At 45.2% G+C, this 19,126-nt stretch overlaps 2 protein-coding genes across 8 annotated transcripts in view; both read left to right on the forward strand.

The window, feature by feature from the left end:
• Positions 1-19,126, forward strand: part of PLS3 (plastin 3) — a 763,062-nt gene that overhangs the window by 515,717 nt on the left and 228,219 nt on the right. The gene's annotated exons all lie outside the window — the stretch shown is intronic.
• MBNL3 (muscleblind like splicing regulator 3) overlaps positions 1-19,126 on the forward strand; it is an 86,767-nt gene that overhangs the window by 32,102 nt on the left and 35,539 nt on the right. For 5 of the 7 annotated variants that reach the window (XR_002467117.3, XR_004148308.2, XM_021548437.3 and 2 more), the window contains exon 2: positions 199-1,214. The exons of the other annotated variants lie outside the window; for them this stretch is intronic. Coding sequence is in view for 3 of the 5 variants with exons in the window: in XM_021548437.3 (XP_021404112.1) it covers positions 1,041-1,214 (174 nt within the window). In the remaining 2 variants the exon portion in view is untranslated. The remainder of the gene's footprint in view (positions 1-198; positions 1,215-19,126) is intronic. 7 annotated transcript variants of the gene reach the window in all.

Here is a 19,126-nt window from a genome sequence, read left to right on the forward strand (position 1 = left end):
CCACCGCGGCGCTATGGAACGGGCGCTGCCATTGGTCGGCTGCCCGCGGGGGCTGCTGTAACGGCAAGCGCCATTGGCCGGCGCCGCCTCCCATGCGCAGCGCGGCGCGGGCAGTGCCCCCGTGCCCGCAATGGCCGCCGGCGCCGCCCGAGCGGGGCCGCAGGCTCCTGGCTGATTCTATTTCTCTTTTTCCTGCAGGTTGCTGAAAAGTGCCTTTCCTGAAGCCACCGCTGCTTGGATTTCTGTCTAGGGCTGCCTCTCTCTGCCCCTCGCCCCCCTCTCTGTTTAATTCGGCGTTGCTTGCAGTCCGTGCCCTGACGGCGGCTCCTCCAGCCTTGCCCTTTTTTTTTTTTTTTTTTTTTTTTGCTCACCATATACACGCAGTTTGCTCAGCCATTTTATTTTTTTTTTCCTTCCCCCGACTATGTAGCAAATATTTAAAAGAAAAGAAAGAGGAAAAAAAAATCTAACATCCTTTTGCCTGTTTTGATGCTCGTGAACCATAATTTTTAGAAGCAAGAAATAGAAGGAAAAAAAAAAAAAAAAACAAACCCGAAGTTTTCTCCCCAAGGACCGAGACCATTCCACAAACTGAAGTGCTGCCAGCAGCATATGCTTTTTGCAAGAATAATTGAAACCATTAACTGGAGAGCACAGAATTCTTTTGAAAGTCTGCCAGTTATTTGCAAGTAACTTTGGCAGTGGCACAAAATATAACACTTGTATTTTAACTTCTACAATTGCACTTTTAGGAGCTGGCCTCTAATTTGATTTTCAGTTGTTCTGATAAGATTTCTATTTTATGATTGGCTTTATGTTTAATTCTTGTTTAAAGAAACACGATTTGACTTAAATGAAAACCTAAGTGCTGATGAATAGGAGTTCTACCAAAGCAACAAGTTAGTTATTTCTTCACATTTAACTTGAATTCACTTTTTTACCCTTTTTTTAAAAAAAAAAAGAAGAAAAAGAAGATCAGCAGTAAACATTACCCTGAGGAAGGGGTGCGATTGCTTGCATTTTAATTTTTGTTTTTTAATATGGCTGTAAACGTTTCCCTGGTTCGTGATACAAAATGGCTGACGTTAGAAGTGTGTCGAGAGTTTCAGAGAGGGACTTGTTCTCGGTCTGATGCAGAGTGCAAGTTCGCCCATCCGTCACGGAGTTGCCATGTGGAAAATGGTCGAGTTATTGCCTGCTTTGACTCCCTAAAGGTGAGGACTGAAACGCGTGCGTTGCCTAAGCTGCCTTGTTTTTCTTTCCCTTCCGAGTGGCTCAGGCAGGGGTGTGGGATGTGCAGAACAGCTGTTTATTGCTCTGTGTCTGCAGGGAGGATGCTGCTCCTGAAATCTAGGCTGAGTCTGACTTTGGGTGCCATTGCCTGGAGTGCCAGGCATTGCAGGGAGAGAGGATTTTATCCCGGGCATTTTTCAGTGGTAGCTCAGGTCTGATATAACTGTCCCTGAAACAGAGAACACTGGTTGTGGGTAGCAAATGAAATAAGAGTATAGAAAACTGAAATCAGTTTTGAGTGTCCAGATCACATCAGCAGTGCATTTGGTGCAGGGATCTGAAATGTGTTTTTAGTGAGCAAAGATGAAAGCAGCATTTTAAGATAATGAATCAACTTTACATGTATTTCCTGGAGACAGAGTTGCAAATGCACTTTAAGGTTGTCCTGTCGATGCAGACCAGCCAAACTATTTGGAGAACATTTCCAGAAATGGTCATTGGGGAAGTGCTTTCTGCTTGGGACACACGAACTCAATGTCTCTGCTAGGCCTGAGCCATGAGACTGGTGCTAGTCCTTGCAGAGTTGAATTTGGAGGCAGTAAATTTCTCTTGGTTGCTTGTCCCTGCTGGAGTTCCAGGGATGACTTTCAAAAATACCAAAGACCTGGACTGTGAGTCAGGGTGAGGAGTGGAGGGGCTCACAGGAGGGGGATGTGGGCATTTCTTTCTGGCCTCACTTCACCATGGTTCTTTGGAAAGGAAGATCCTTTTTTTTTTGTTTCCCCAAATGTATGACTCCTCAAAAGCATTTTTTGCTCTGAGACCATATGGATAACTGATAGCAGATGAGAATTCTTGACATTGTGTTTAATGTTTTGACCAAAGTAATCAACCTGTTAAAATTTCTAGAAAGAGTCTGGAAAATTTTATAATCTTAAAAGTTTTCTCTTAAACTTCAACTGTTGCTTGAAAAGATTTGTGTTTATTTTTATGAGTCTAATGAGTAACAGAACTGGTAGAGTTATATATGCAGAGGTTCAGACCAGGACTGGATCTGGACTAACATTGGTTTACCCATTTTGTTCCTGTTAGTGGCTTCTTCATGTTTTCATTGCTGTTCTCTTTTTCCAAGAAGCTCAAGTTTTCTGTTTGCATTTGGTTTTCTCTTTTTAATCTGATTATATGAAATTACTCTTAGTTTTACAGTGACTTTCAAATGTTCATTTACATTGCTGGTTTGCTGACAGTGAAAGAAAAGCATTTTTTTATTGAAGGGGGAAATAATCTTAGTCTTTTTGCCATTGAAACTTTTGATTTGTAGCTAATGGCAGTGCAGATATTTTTAATGAAGAGATTAACATGTTAATATTTTACAGTGTATCTTTGTGAATGGAAAGGAGGGCTGTCATGCTGTGGAGGATAGTTTTGTGCCCCTTGCTGATGTTTGCAGCATCTTGGGCGGTGTCCCAGTGCAGCCATCCAGCTTGGCTGGGCTCTGAGCTGTGCTGTCACCCCGTGTGTGACACTTTCCTGCTGTGCTGTTGGCAGTGCAGTTCCTGCAGCACACCCAGCTGTGCCAGCCCCTCTCTGCACAGCTGGGGCTGGGACGATGTGCAGGACCAAGTCCATGGGCAGCTGGGGTTCAAATCCCACCCACTGGTATGAGCAAACACTTCTCCCACTTCAGTAATGGGGATGGGATGGGGAACACGATGTTAAGAAAACAAAAAAAAAAAAAACTCAGGGGAAGGAGTAGGGTGTGATCTTCTACAGCTCAGAGTGTTTCCTGTGTAACTGGCTGTTAAATAACGTTCTGGTTGCAGTTTCCTCATGACACAGTAGCAGATGCCTAGTATGTGCTGGTTAAGTGACCTGAATTTTCCAGAGAACAGGTTTTTTGGACTTAGGAAAGCCTCATGGAGGGCTGACAGCTCTGTCTTTGGGAAGTACTTGAGGAGAAGTCTGACTGTGCAGAGCACTTTGGCCAAAGGTGATGCACCCTTCTTTGCAGACAGGACAGTGGGTCTTGGAGCACTTCCTTCAGCCCCATGAATCCAGCAGCTCTCAGTGGACAGAGCCCAGTTTCCCTGTGCCATGGAGGACTGTGGTCCCCAGTGTGCAGCCTGAGTGTGTGCATGTCTTAAAGCCATGCATTTCCCAGTGGAAATAACTCCCCTGGGGACTAAACCCTCAAAAAATGGTCATTCTGTTCCTGGGCCAGAGGTGGGCTTCCAAAGCACTTTTTGCAGTGGTCTTTAGGGGCTCATGGCTATAAGGGTGACCACCCTTACCAGTCACCAGAGAGGTGTTACATTCTCCGACCCTTTAAGAGGCTTTTCTTGCCCATCCTGTGGATGTCTTTGTGCCCAACAGCTGTGGAACAGCGACCCTCTCTCCTGTGGAGGGCTCAATAGCTGCTTAGTGCTCTCTTGTCTGCCCTGCATTAGCAGAACATCTGTGTTGCTTTATTGGAGGCAGGATATAGGATGCTTGTGGCTAATACGTTTTCCCGTTGTCTTGAAGCCGCCCAGGGCTTTGTTCAGACCTTGCTTATCTGCATCCATTGTGTGCTGCTGTTGCTTGGTTTTTTTTTTTTTTTCTCTCACAGACCTCTTAAGCTTGAACAATGCCTTCATACAGGAACTTCTGATAACCCAGCAAACAATGGTTTCACCTCACTGGTCAGGTCATGTGCAGCATCCATACCTTACTGGATTGCCCTTTTCCCCCTTTTTCCTTAATCTCCTATAGCAGTTCCATGCCTGTTGCAGTGGAAAAAGCAGTGATACTTCCAGAAGCAGCCAGACTGCCTCTGTGTGGGCTGTTTCACAGGTAATGAACTGTGTGCTACCTGTAATCTTGTGAAGAACACACAGGACTCATTGAAGGTAATGGGGGCCCTCACCAGAACATATTCTGCAGGAACGTTGTGTGTTGTGCAATGCTTTGGTCGTGAAATATCTGTTCTTTATTAGGTTGAAAGTGCAAGGCTGGATCTTGCTGTCCTGAGCTGTGTTTCTTCGAAGGAGGAGTTTGCACATTTGTAGGCAGCAGAAGGAACCTTTCTCAAGCAGATTGATACAAAACTTAAAAATAGTTTCTTGCAAGAAGCTGCTATTTGAATCAGATGCCAAGAGAACTCTCACTCTACTCGTGCATCCCTCCTTGTTATTCTGGAAGCAGTGCTCTCTGAATTAATTTGTGTGAATGACAGGAGTCTGCACTGCTTGATTGCAGGGCAGTCCAGAGGCCCGAGAGCTGGCTATGCTGGGCCACCCTGCTTCCAGAAGTGACCACGAGGGCTGCTGGTCAGTGGCCAGTGCTCTCTGGTACCTCCTAGCCAAGTCCTGTGGTACCTCAGAGATGTTCTGAGCAAAGGGGAGGAATGTCATGTCATCCTTGTAAATTGGGGTGGCCTCTGGGTTCGTTCATTGCTTCTCTCCCAGGCTCAGTGTGCACTGTCCCATGCAGAGCCAGTGCTTTTTGTAAGGACTGGGACATGGTTTGCTGGCTCATGGCAATTCCTACAAAGGTTTGTTTTGGCACTTTGGTGAGCTGCTCATCAAGTCATTAACTTTCCTATTCAGGCTGGATCAGGAGGGCAGGATATGAGCTTGTCTGACGCTTAGTTCCTGGCCAGCAAGTCATTGATTGTGTTTTCAGTTTCTGATGTTGTCAGGAAGGGAAAAAAAGCATAATCTTTGGTCACTAATGGAGCAGAGAGCTGAGAGATGGGGCATTAGGAGATGGTGACATATTATATAAAAATGTGTAGGTAATGCATATCAGGTGTTCACAGAGGCTTTGATTTATACTGCTCACAGTTTGGGTATCTGCACTGAGGACTTGAGGTTTAAAAACATTTACAAACGCAGCTTTGTGAGATGTGGGCTGGGGCATTTTGCTGTTTAGGGGTTTTTAAATTTTCTTTACGAACATTAATGTGAATTGAAGCTTCAAAGAGCATTTTGAGATGGAAAATAGTGGGGTGAAAAATTTGAGTAATACGAATTTTGACAATTGGGAGGTTTAACAGTGTGAAAAACATTGTTAAACTATTGCATGTTTCAAAGCAATACTCTACAAAAAGAAGGTGAAAAGTTTTCTGTGAACAGGCATAAAAAGAAGTTAAAAGTAGTTTTGTCTAAATTGTCTGTTTTCTAAAAGAAGTGTTATTCTCCGGTAATAATATTCAAAATCCCACGGCAGTCTAAAAAGTTCACACTGCTTGGGCAATAGATGTACTATATGATCTTGAAACTGATGTACCTGAGGCTGTTTTTCACAGTTTTCATGCTAATTTGTACCTGGTTTATGCTGACTTGACTAGAATTATTTCTGACTTACTGGTTGGCAATCAAATCTATTTTTTTAGAATTTAAATAAACTCCAAATTAAGAAACAACTAAAAACACCCACTAAACTTAGCATATGGTTACACTTTTAGAGAGGAAGAAGAAAGCAAACAAAGCCATAGTGATATTTTTTGAGACATTCTGACTCCCTGTCTCAGCTCAGTGTAATGGAGATGTAAATATTCCCCAAGAAGAGTGTTGAGCCCACATCGCCTGTGTGACAACCACCAACTTTCCCTTGGTCATTAAGCCACTTACCTGTGTGGCAAGAGTAGATTTGCAGCAGCTTTCTGTCCACTCTGGGTGCTAGTGTGTTTTATGGCATGTCATAAGTGCTTTTTAAAACTACCAAATCAAACAACTTAAAATGGGGAAAAATGTATTTAGACTCAATTTTATTTTTAAAATCTGTTAATACTTTTTTTCTCTCTATTTTTCTCTTTATTTCTATATTTCTCTTTGTATTTCTCTCTGAATTAAATTTGTATTTCAAGGAGAATAGGAGAGCTTGTGGGGGAAAAATAATTTCGGCCTGATTCCTTCTCAGCTATAGGTTACAAGTTCCATGTTTTCACATCTTAATTTATAAATTGGCATATTTACTGTCTATACTCTCTGTAGTGTCTTTGGCACATCTGTGGAATGGAGAGAGAAGTTTTTGGCACATCTGTGGGATGGAGAACACTGATGGAGAAGCTCACCTGGCACTGCTTGTGGCTGAGCATCTCCCAGGCCTGTCCCTTTGTCTGACTGCAGATTCTCTCTTTGGGGTTAAGGTTGGTTACTTGAAGATGATGTGGGACCTCCCTAGGCATGTTCAGCTTTCCAGGGAAAGAATACACCTTCATTCTTTAACCTGCCTAGCTGATCTTTTTGTGGGACAGAGGTCTGTGCACATCATGTTTGATTTGTTTAATGTTATCCAATGGTTTCTCTGGTAGCCCAGTAGTCTCATTTCATTTATCTGTGACTTTTTGACAGCTGAACTGTGGCAGATGAGCACTGGTGGGTTTTGCAGTCATGGTTTAGAAGATTGCTGCTTTGAGCTGTCCCCTTGCTTCTCTTGCAGTTTGCTGCCACTGTGTCAGGGTTAGCAGGAGGACAGAGTGCCTTAGGCACTGAATACAAAGTCCAGCAGCTGGAATTCCCTTGGTCCTGCTCTCTGCAGAGCTGCTGGGGAATGAACTTCTGTAACTGGAACAGGCTGGTGTTACCTGGTGACTGTGCTGCAAGGACAGCAATAGACAGGAAGATCTTATTAATTGCCAGCCATTTGCAAAGGTTTAAGGCAGAGTCCTTGACAGGAATTCTTGACTGTGCTCTAAAGGTGATCTTTGAGGTGTGTTGGGGAGAGTGAAGAGGTTGGCCTTGTCTTTATCTGTAGCTGAGCAGCCTCAGCAGAGAACACTACCTTGGCCTCTACATTTATGAGAACACGTGCTCTGTGAAACTTGGTGCTGTCTGGTAACATGGCAAAAAAAGTGAGATATCTATTGATTTCCTGGTGCATAGTCTGGTTCTGGTGCTACCCTGAAGGGATGCTCTCTTCTCAGCTTATTATTCGTATTCCTGCAGAGGGTGGATATTTGGTGATTGGGTATTTGCTGTGCAGTAGATTGAGAGCACCATCTGTGCCCCAGACCTCCTAACCCCACATTGCTCCCATACAGGAGCAGATGCCTTTGCTGTTGCATGTGTGTGAGTGCCAGTCTCATGTGTGGTATCTCTGGGACAGGTTCAAGAGGCTGGCAGAGGTGTAGGCATAGGCTGGTAAGTTGGTAACCTCTCCCAATGCAAGGGGCAAGGACAGGAACACCGTCCTTGTCCGTCTCCTTGCAGCTGATTACAGCTTTTCCTTGGGCCTCAGACTGGTGTGCTGTTCCCCTTGTACATGTTGGAAAGCAGAGACCACATTTTGGAGGCCAGTCTCTTCAGGGAGATGGGCCAAGCAAATTCAGCAGTGGGGTTTTGCTGCCAACCTCGCCTCTCCTTTCCTCACCAGCCAGCCCTGGCAATGCAGGGCCTCTGCTCCTGCCTGCAGCTCATGTTGCCTCATTCTTCTCCCTGTGGCGTGAGCAAACCACCATCCTCAAAGGGTAAAGCCAGCAGCATTTACATTATTAATATTAGCCAAGAGTAACCTTGGGTTTCTGGTGGGGAAGATGATGGTAAAGTGCTGACTGCTGCTTACACTTGCCTAAAAAAGCAGGAGAGAAATTCTTTTGAGATGTTGACTTTAAACCCTTCTGAGCTTCTGTGTATGCTTAAGCAGATACATTTTGAAACCTTTTATGGGCATATTGCAATGTTCCACTGGCCCCGGCATTCCCCTCCTGCTCCTGAGGCTTGCTTTCCCATTTGAAGGGCAAAGCCCTCCAGACCAAGGTTCCAGTTCTGCAAAATACTTAAGCCTGATTTTAAGTGCTGTAGATTTCCTGTGGGCAGCAGAGAGCTCCTTGTACTGGAGTGAGCTGTTGCATCAAGTTCTGAGCATGGGAAGTGGTCTTCTCACCCAGTCTCCAAAGGGGAAGAGCTGCCTGTGTTTGTTTGCTATGCCACCTTTGGCTTTTGAGAGTTCCTTTGGATGTACAACTTGAGTTTGAAGTCTTGACAAGCCTTCTGGGATCTGCGAGCACAAGCTCCATGCCTGTGACCCAGCACAACTGCAGGGGGATGCTCTGTGAGCCCCAGGGTCTTTCTCTGCACAGGGAGGAGGAAGATGAGGTGCTGGGCCCAGATAATAAGTGGCTGGCTCTGCCTGCTGTGAGTCAGAAGTTGGCCAAGGGAGCACAAAAGGAGGGGTGTGTGTGCGTGTACAGTGAGCTCTGGCACCTCAAATGGTGCCATGTTGCAAAATGTGGCACTGCCAAATTCTTCTAGGGAAGAAGTTCAAGCAGTACATCTTCCAGCCCTGATGTGTAGCAGTAGCTAACATTGGAATTGAAATAGAAGCACCCAACCTACAAGCCTCTGTGCCTGGACAGAGTCTGGGCAAAGAGGATGCTTGGCTGTGATGCTGCAGTGTTGGTGAAGCTACCTAGGGACTTCTCATGTTCCTGATTGCATTAGGACAGCAAAATGCACTGGGGGAAAAGGTGGTGAAAGATGCCTTCAGGGGGAGTGACTGAATGATATGTGGAGTTGGCAGATTTCTTCAGTGGCATAGCATCAGTTTGATGTAATCTCTTAGCTGACAATAGCTTTCTGCCACTTGGTTCACCCTTCTGAAGGAGGGTGCAGTAACATGCTTTTATGTAATTGAGCTGTTTAGAAGCTTTAAAACAAATATAAACAAGATGTGCCAGGCTTTTTGGAGAGCCCATTGCCTGACATCTCCCACAGAGCATTTCAATAAGTGGTTAGATTTCCAAGTGAGGAGCTGAGCTCTTTGAAATTCTGCCCCTATAAATATTGTTTTGCTGGTATTAAAAGAAATGCTTTGAAGACCTTGTGTGAATGTTGCCCCATACAGGCACAGTTTTACTTCTGGCTTATTAATACTGTTTTATTGCTGTTCATAAAACAGCAGGGACCCAGGCACTGACCCTCTTCCTCACCCCTTATAGTCCTCGTGCCATGTCTGATGACAGTCTTTTGATTAGAGGAAAGACCAAGGATTTGGAAAACCACCTTTCAGAGCCTTGTGATGATGCAAACTGCTTCGAAGTGTTGTAATGTTGGTCTCCGTGCCTAATTGCACTTTTTGACCTCACAGGAGCAGTGCAGAAAAAAATGTCTTTGAAGGCTGAGTGTAAGCTGAGCTGCTGTAATAGCAAGATTCTGGGTGTTTTAGACAGGTGTCCTATAACTGAGTAAGCTTTTCAAACCCTGGCTCCTTCCAAAGGAATAGCTATCAAACACGCTTAATTCTGTAAGCTTATCAGCCTGTTAGGAAAGCCCTTGTTCTGTAATGGCAATGAAAATATTCAGCTTAACCATAGGTAATGTGTTAGGATAGTAAAATCTTTCTGCTGTCCACACAGTAGAAAGTACATGGTACAAAAGTAATGCTGATCTCTTGGGAGCCTTGGGTTTTACATCTGGCTCTCTGAATGTCTGGTTAGTGTTTGGCCTTGGTTTAGGATTGCAGTGACATGGTTAATTGATGTCTCCACTGTCAGAGGAGCCGGATGCTGGAGTCAGGGATTATTAAGCACTAACTCTGTGTTTTTACCTCCTCTGTCTGAAGCCAGCACGTGGGAATGGCTCAGGGCTGTTCTCTTCATGCTTCAGTTCCAAGCTGAAAAGCTGAGACCTGGAGGTGCCTTTCTGCATGCAACATTTAGCTTAAAGCTGTGAGGAAGAAGCATATTCCTGAGAGGGCACAATTGGCTTGCTGGGACTCGAGCCTACTCAAATCAAGCAATTCCCCAAGTTTGTAGTGAAATATTACAGCAGATGGCCCGCTTACAATGCGGGATATTATTAGAACCATGATCAGTGCTAATAAGGTCATTGGCGGTGGGGGAGGAGGTCAGTGTCTGACCTTGTTTGGAGGGTGGCAGCCTGTGCTCTAGGAAGAAGTTTTCCTCTTGCAGCAGTGGAATGTGAATGTTTAAAACAAGCTACTTCGTGTATTAGTATGGCTGCACAGTGGAGAGAAAGACCCACCACCCAGTCCAACATAACAGCTGCAGGGGTGCTGCTGGCCCCCACACCTTGCTGAGGTAGGTGCACAGAGCACCATTAAAAAGTGAGGCAAATTCTGCTTAGTTCTGGGAATGTTTAGCTGGTAATCCAGAATGGCTATGGTATCACAATGCATTGCCCGGGTTACTGGTGAGTGGTCTCTGAGTTTTATCTTGCCTCTGACTATACTCTGCATTAACACAACACTAACTTTCAGCTGTTCTCCTACATTGGTGTCAGAAAAAGACCTAAAACAACCACTACACATAAGAGTGTTGGAACCCAGTTGAGTTGCATGAGTGATGCCCACGTCTGCCCAGCAGTACCCACACCAGGTTCTGATGGGGATTTAAGCCAACAGCCTGAAACATGGTGCTTTAACTCTGTCTCATCACTTCTTTGCCTTATGAACTCTGGGTGCTGTGATCAGTTCTGGGTTCATAGTGAGAGGAGACACCTCTTAAACAGAGGGGCATTTGGAAAAGTGTGGAATATCTGGGTATTCAAAGGCAGCCAGGGCAGCACCAGTACAGTGGAGCTGCAGCCTGTGTGCCTGAGAATGTGGCCATCATGACGCTGCTTCTATAAGTCCCTGTTATCCACAGGGGCACAGCTGCTGCTGGGAACAGTCACACGGAGATTAGGTCCTTAAAGAGCCCTGCTTCAGCTGAGGAGAGTTTGAATACAAAACCTCAGTGTGTAATCCCAGTAGTATTGGATGACCCTAGTGGTCTATGTTTCTTCCTCTTGCTGTCCATTCCTAAAGGATCAGAGCATGGGTAAGGCTTGCAGCCATTATGTGCTCTTGATCCCAAATGGTTGGTTTGTGCAGTGTTGTGCTGCGTGCAGTGCTTGGGCTCTGCTCCCAGAGTCCCTTCCACGTGATGCTGCAGATAGCAAACTCAGGATGAGTTTGCCAGGATTTGAAAACTAGAGCCTCATGGGGTTGGACATTTCAGCCCATGCTGTAGCACTTTAGTGCTCAGGGTCGTAGGGAGTTGAAAGCCAGACATATAGATGAACCTTTAAGGAGGGCTTGGAAGATCATCCAGGCATGGCAGAGATAATGGTGTTTTAGGTCAGCTGTACGAAGGAAAGCTCTTTCCTCTGTGTGAGAAAATTTTGTTTTATAAACCAGTGGACTTTCAAGTTGTCTTTGGAGGGAATGTTGCTCCTTCCCAAACATTGTAGTATGAAGATGTTAAAAGATGCTCCTGCTGATGCAGAAACCCTCCCAAATATTGCTCCAATGGTGCAAGACTTGCAGCCTTATTCTAATGCCCTGCTTCTTTCTGCTCTGTTTCCTCCTCCCCTCTGGGCCTATTTGTCCCTAAGCCCTCATGCAGCTCCCCTGTCCTCTTTGTCCCTGTTGTAGTGTCTGCAGGGACTGTCTCTTGCTCTCCTCTCCTGTTGCTTCAGCAGTCATTTTTATTTCTCAGTGCATCTGGTGCTCTTGCAGATGAAGATGTAATCATGGTTACCTCCCTGCAGACTTTGACTCCCTGCTGTGTCAATCCTGTTGCCTGTAAAACCTCAGTGATGTGCTGCAGGGTGGGAGCTGGAGCAAGGCAGGCAGGCTGAGTGACTCTGGTGCTCGAAGCTGGAAAGCCATCAGGACTGAGCAAAGCAAGACGGATGTCTGAAACCTCTGAGCTGCGAAGGACGACCTCAAGGGAAGGAGGTGGGGGGTGACTCTGGGGAGGAGCAGTGCAGCTCCCCAAGCCACTTCCCCATAGGACTGGGGAGCTTGGGGATGTAGCAGGGACCCTGGCCACCCATCATGCCAGATCTGTCAGCATCTGCTGGCTGGCATGTCATGGCAGGGCTCGGATTTCCCAGCACAGCCCACTCAAACTGCTCTGCACCATCCTTGGGAGAGGGGAGGGGTAAATCCCTTGGAGACTGGGAGACAAATGGGCAGGATCGCTTTTAGCAAGTGATGCAGGGGTGGGACACAGGCAGGCTGCCGGCAGGAAGGAGCTTGGGAGGCATCAAAGGCATCATGGCTGCAGCAGCCCAGGACAGAGCAGCTGAAATACAGTCTGGGTGTTGCTGAGGTTTCCCCTGGCTGCCTGGGGTTTTTCAACCAAGTCTGGTGTATTTAGACTGAAAACTCTTCAGGCTGGGACTGTCTCATTTTGTGTTTGGGTAGTAATTGGAGCAGGACCCTGAGCTGTAGCATTGATGAGTATTTGTATTCCCACAGCCAGAAATCCCCTGCTGCGGCCTTGTGCGATAAAGCACAGATTGAATTAAGAGGATTTTCATTGTTGTTTTGTGTTTCTCTGCATGGGTTTTTGAAGAGTCCACAGTAATATAAAATCTTTAGAAATCTTTACTTGGAATAGAGCTCACATTAGGTAGGGCAACAACACTACTCAAAACTGGTTTTGTTTTCCTGTTTTGATTGTGCTAATTCTTGGAGAATGATTTTAAGCATCCTTTCAGTGCTTAGCCCAATCAGGGGAAAAGTGTTAGCACTTTCCTTACTTTGTCCTTCTTGGCCTATGTCAGAGGCACTTGAAGAGAAGTTTGTACAGGGATTTATGCCAGGGCCCTATCAGAAGTCCATCTATCTTGGTTTAAACCAGTTTGAGCATTTTTTCAGCAGTGTTGGAGTGTTCCTTATGTAGGCACTGGTCCTGCTGCATTCCAGACTTGCTAATGACCCTGGAGCTTCTTTGCAGCTACTCCTCTCACGTGGCAGAGACTGCAGATGTCCTCAAAAAAGGTCACTCTTCCTTGCAGAAAAAATCCCTCCAATCCCTCCCACCCCCATCTATATGGGCCCATCCCACCTAAAAACAAATGAACATTTGCATTGCAGCTGACTCATCCTAACTGTGCCCGGTGAGGGCAGTGAAAGGGCTTTTTCTTGCTGCCCTTTTAGGAAGGGATTGTGCTGCATCTGAAGATATCTCTTGTCAGTAGCAAAAGTAAAATACATGAGATCAGGTGTCTGCTGCCTAAGGAAGTCATGTTGTTTAAGATTGCTTTCTAATAGAAAACAGCCTTCAAAAGGTAAGCCTTGCATGCCTCCTCATCTACAAAAGGTTGAGCATCTCAGGCAGTCTGTACTGCATTTGGTGAATGGGACAAGGAGAAGAGCTGCAGGAGTTTGGAAAGCAGGGCAACAATACAGGAAGGACAGAAAAACCCCATGGTAATTTGATCAGTTTGCTTTTGTGCCTCAAGTCTGAATAAACAAGCACATCCACATGGATATGCTTTAGTTGCGTCTGCCTCTCCCAGCTCTTCTCTTGTGCTCTCAAACCTAAGTGAATCTGGCAGTTATTAAAAACATGAACTCCAAAGCACCAAGCAAATGAAAGGAAAGCCCTGATCAGTTCCATTCGTGTTGGTCAGCTGGGACAGATGGATGGACAGACACACATGTATGCACACGCAGGACACATTCCTTTCTTAGCTGTTCTGGCGCTTACACCAGTGCTGCGCAGAGGAGTATTTAGGTCAGAAGTTGCATCCCGCAGGAGTAAATGGATACATCCATCTAACTAGGCATACAACCTTTTCAGTGTCCTGTCCTGCAGCTCCTGTTACACAGAAGGGAACAGATCCCAGTGGCTATATGGAATTAACCTCTCAGCAGCTTAAATCATGGTTTCTGCAAAATACATTATCCTGGCATCACATGGAGAAAGCAGACCACTCTTGCTAGATTTTGGGGTTTTGGACTGTATGTCAGTGTAGAGACCTACAGACCCTGAATTTTGGCTATCTAAGTCAGCTTGGAATGCAGGGTGAGCAGGAAGCCTCCTTGAGCAGTCTGGTTTGCAGCATCTGTGTTGTCTTACTGTTCCTGGGTAGGCTTTGTTAGTTTGTAACATGGATCTGCTTTGACTGACTGAGGTTGGGAGTGTGAATCTGCACAGATCTCACGAGACTGCATAACAGACTGTGGGAACGGGGATCTGTGAGCAGTGTTGCAATTAGAACAGGTAGAAGTTTTGCTCTGGCCAAGGTTGTTACAGTAAATCCATTGTATATTAGCAGGTTTTCAGATGTTGGCACGGAAGTGGGCATCGTGGTCATTAAAGCTGGCTGCTGGTGTGGCACTTGCGACTAGTGCATGGGAACTGCACCTAAATATGTCTCACTAATTGCAGTTTTATCCCAGAATTGTCATTGCCAAACTCTCCTTTTGCCCACAGAGATGTCAGTGTATTTGGCATTGTGAGCCCATCATATTTGCCTCTGTGGAAAAAGTTCTGTCCTGTTGCCACCACAGTTTGCTATGCTTCTCCATGGGCTGAGCTCCTAACAAACATTTACAATGCTTAACCTCCCTTTCACTAGAGATGGTAGCAAATACTGGTCACATATCTGCTTTCTAGTGCCAGGTGCTTTTTAAAGAGCACTTCTGAAGGTGTTTTTTAAGAGAAAAATCCCCTCTTTGACTTAAATGTGCATATGTTACTGGCTGTAATAAACAACTCACTAAATAGATCAGTCTGCAAAAGCTGACTGAGGTGGAATATTTGCCTAGGGCAAGGCAGGCTTTCTTTTTATTTTTGCTTGTTTTTTTCCTTTTTTCTCTTTCTTCCTTTCTCTTCAAGCCTTGCTGCCTCCTAGGTGAAGGGTTGTGATTCAATGTCACTTGGCTTGAGTGTCCTCTTTGGAAGCCAAGGCCCATGTCAGATGTGTGGTCCTTGCCTGCTGTGCCTAGCAGGCTGCAGGAGCTCTCTTAAAGGTACTTTTTGTATCTGCACCTTTAATCCTTTGACCAACAGCAAGTTCATTATACTGTGGGCACAAAATCTGAGGCCTGGCATGGACCAGAAAGCTTTGGGGTCCTTGCTTGTAGATGTGTGGAGTTGGTGGCACACAGTCAGCTCTTTTCTGTAGCTTGGTAGCTTCTCTGCAAAGCCAGAGCAGAGGGGAAACATGCTGCTGTGCACAAATATGCCTGGCATGTGTAGCTGAAACAGGAGCACGAGGACAAAGCTTGGTCCTTGGTGAACTGAATTGTAGCCTGAGAAAGCAGCTGGGGACATCAGTGGGCCATCAGGGTGAGGAGCAGGGCAAGCTGGCTTTACTCTCTCTCTGTGGAGCAAATCCTAGCCAAGAGCAGAAGGGTGTCCTGTGCCTTGGAACACCAGACCCCTGGCTCTGACAGATGTCAGGGAGCAAATTCTGTCGTGGCAACTGAGGCCATCACCCTCCTGTACTGGTGCATCTGCTGTTGCCCTGCCATCACCTCCTTTTTTGGCTTAAGCTATTGCACAGAAGGACTGTCATGTCATGTTGTGACATATCTTGGTGTTTCCACCTGAAGTGTGGAAAGCCAGAGTGGCAGAGCCCAGCCACATCCTTCCCTGCTCAGGGAATGGTTGTATTCTGCCAACTTCTTAGAAAAACCCAACCAAACCTAGCCACCTCCATATATTTTTATTTGCAATTTAATTTTGTTTTCTGAAACACAGTGAGAATGAGGTTTTCTGAGCATGACTTTGCCCTTTGCAGGACAGGAGGGAGGGTTTGGGTCAGACACTTAGTTATCAATCTCTGCTCATCCCTATGTGCCTTTTCCCTTGGGTAAACTTGAGCTGTGAGGCTGCTGGAGGTGCTCACATGTCTGATATTTGTATTCATGAACACAGGACTTTAACATTTATTCTCCTGGGCTTTGATGTACTTTGCTTGGTTCTGTCTACGTGTGGTTTGCCTGCTGCAGCTGTAATATTCAACAGACACTGTAGGTAGAGGAAGGTCAGAAGCATCAACTTTCCATATGACCTTGACAGATTCAGCTAGTGAAAGTTATAGAATTGGATTATGGGATTTGCAATGAAAAGATGGTTTAAGGGACAAGGGAAACTGCACTTGTTGTTTTCTAATCCTGGCCTGGTGTAATAGCAATCAGGAGGGACATAATTGAGAATGGAAGGTAGAAGACATATGTGAAGTTTAATTTTGTTTGTTTTTCTTTGGGGTTTTGTGGTGTTTTTTTAATACAGTACTTGTGCAGTATTGTTCCAGAGAGCTGGTGTGGGCTTTTTTTGTAATTTATTATAGAAGAAAAATCAATGACTTTCCAGTGTTTCTATCTTCCAGGTAGAATTGATTTTTTTTTTTACTTATAAATAGTCCCACATTGAAACCCACAGGAATACTAACTTTGGTGGATGTCGCCTCCTCCACATCCTGCTCTGTACCTGCAGTGATCCCAGGGCTAAACATACTCCTAAGCATGCCCTCTTTACTGGACACTAAATGCCTTCTTTTGTAATTGTTATTGATCATTTCCTTCAGCAGGTCTGTGGCCAGGCTGTTCTGTAAAGTCTTACTTGTCTTGGAGAGAGCCTTGATACTGTATTGAAGAAGCTTATTTTATTGTGCTTTTAACATTCCTGAACCTAGGAGAGTAGTGGAATAATACTTGGAAGACATTAAAAATGCTCAGTTCTAAACTCTAAATGATGATAATTCTACTCTGTTTAAGCCTAATTTCAAATATGTGGTGGTAACAGACTGATATGGTTCACAAACATAGCATAATCAAAATGTATTGGTGGATACAAAAGAAAAGAGCTTGATGAAGTCTTTATTCCTGTCTTTTGTGGCATGAGATTGCTGTTATTGGAAGAAGTAATCTCTTAGATAAACATGTTTTTCTGTTCTATGGCTCTACAGCTTAAAAAACATACTTTGACAGTGCCATACTGTTTTAATATATATTTCTTGGGCTTGGTAAACACTGTCCATTGCTTGGAGCAAGCTAAATGTTCCACAAACCAAAAACATTAAAATCAATACACTTTTTTCACTAAGCATAGCAGAGCGTGCCATTGGCCTCAAAGAAGAGAGCTTGGCAGGGGAACAGAGCTGGAAAGAGTTGTCAAGATGTAAAAATATAATGAAGGAGCTACAGGGCTTTTCCCCAACAAAATAACTACTCTGAGTTTTTAAGAACCTTCAAGTATAACAAACAGCTTGGAATGAAAATCCTGCGTGAGAGCAGGAGGACAGCCATGACCTCTTTGTGCTGTCCTGGGGAAACTCAGTGGAACATTGCTGTATTCAGCAATGTGCAAACTTCACTCACAGCAGCTCTCAGCTTCCCTAATTGCCAGGTGAATAAGGATTTGGGAATTTAGGCTAGTGCCTGTGGCTGCTTAGAATCTACTGGAATGCAGTAGTTGCATGTCCCCCCTGTTCCTAATTAAAATATATTTTTAAATGTCAGGGTGATAGTACTTGAGCTGTGTGGTAACAAGCCATCGTTTCTTTCTGGAGTTGGATTTGCTTGCCAGGGTCAGTGGTTTGAAGTGATTGGCAATGGCTGTGAGTGGCTGTCACCAGTTAAGGTGCTACTAAAAAGGGAGATGAGGACATGGAAATGCTGCTTTCTGCTTTGTTTTTGTCTCCTGCTCTGGTTTGAGCTATGTAACAAAAACAAGCTTGACAAGCATTTTGAGGCTGCAGATTTTAAGTGAGTCCTAGATAAGCATGTTTGAGTTCCAGCAGAGCACATCTGATCTTGCAAACACCCCTGTCCAAGTGCTTTGCACTTTTATACAGACTATTTGAAAGGACTGGCATGTGCAGTCAGGCTTGGCCACGTTGTGCATCTTTTTGTTCCCAGCATTTGCACCTGATCACTCTCTTACCCTGCTGTGAGGGAAGCACTGCAATGTGCTCAGTGTACATTTTTAATGTACTGGTGAAATTGTTCAGCTGCTAAACTGTTTGTGCCACGTGGTGGGAAGTGTGTCCCCTGCTTGGGCAAAGTGCTGCTGTCCCTTATATGCCTTTTGGTGGTGACCTGTCCAACTCTGCAATAAGTAGATGACCAAAGCCCTGTCAGCTTGGCCATGTGCCACAGGGGTTGGTCATCATGTTTTGGTGGCAAGGGACAGTTTTCTCGTCCTGTGATGGGAGAGAGCCTTCAAGCACAGCACATCCCCCTGAGCCAGTGGCACACAACACAGCCCCTGCAGCTTGGTTTGTGTCTGTGGTACAGGTTGGCTTTCACAGACAAAGGCTGGAATGACAGAGAGATGGAAGTATTACAGCTCTTCAGCAGCATTTATTCAGCAGTCTCCTCAGCTGGCTGTTGGCAGCTTTATTTCTGGACTTGAATACCTTTTGCTAAAATGATGCTGGATTTATGTACCTTGTGTGTCCTTCTTTCCATCTTCCCTGCAAAGCAAAAATGTCCCAGCAGAACAGTCACAGGGAGAGGCTGAAGAGCAGCATCAGTGTCGCAGACCCAGTGATTGTTGTGTTTGCTTTCTATTCCTTGTGCATTTTTCTAACTCCCTGAACACAGAGCTAGACCCTACCTGGACTGAGGTGGTTGTGTTTCACTGACCTGTTCTTTTAAAGTTGCAGAGGGATATAATGTTTTGGGTTTTTTTAGCTTTTCTAAACTGGCTTCTCACAGCTCTGCTTCACAGCTGTAGGGAGAGGAAAACTGGGTAGATTGGGACTGTGCAAAGTGTACCAGCCTCCCTTCAGTGGGATGAACAGAGTGTCTGCTTGGTGTTATCCGAGGGTTTCCAAGCTGCCTTGCACTTGCATGTGCCACTGAGCTTTGCTTTGAGCTCTCAGTTCAGAAGGACCCAAAACTCTCGTCAAAGCTGCCAAATGTCACCTGCTTTCATTTGGAATCATGCAAAACATCAAGGTTCATTCATTTTGGTCAAGATCAAGTCTAGGCTTGCTCAGAAAGGGCTTGATCTAACATTCATTGAAGCCATGAAATTCAGTTCCTGATTTATTGACAGGCTGGGGTTGCCTTGAGAGTGCTGGGAACATTAGTAGCTCTGGGAGCTTGTGATAGCTATTCTGGTTTTTCCACTGAAGCTGTGTGGAAAGGCAGGTCTTACTCTTGTCCTCTGTACTCTGACAAAAGACATGTCCCTGTTCACCTCAGCAGCCCTGGG

The sequence above is a fragment of the Lonchura striata genome, chromosome 14 (assembly GCF_046129695.1).
Source record: "Lonchura striata isolate bLonStr1 chromosome 14, bLonStr1.mat, whole genome shotgun sequence".
In the NCBI taxonomy this organism is placed as follows: domain Eukaryota; kingdom Metazoa; phylum Chordata; class Aves; order Passeriformes; family Estrildidae; genus Lonchura; species Lonchura striata.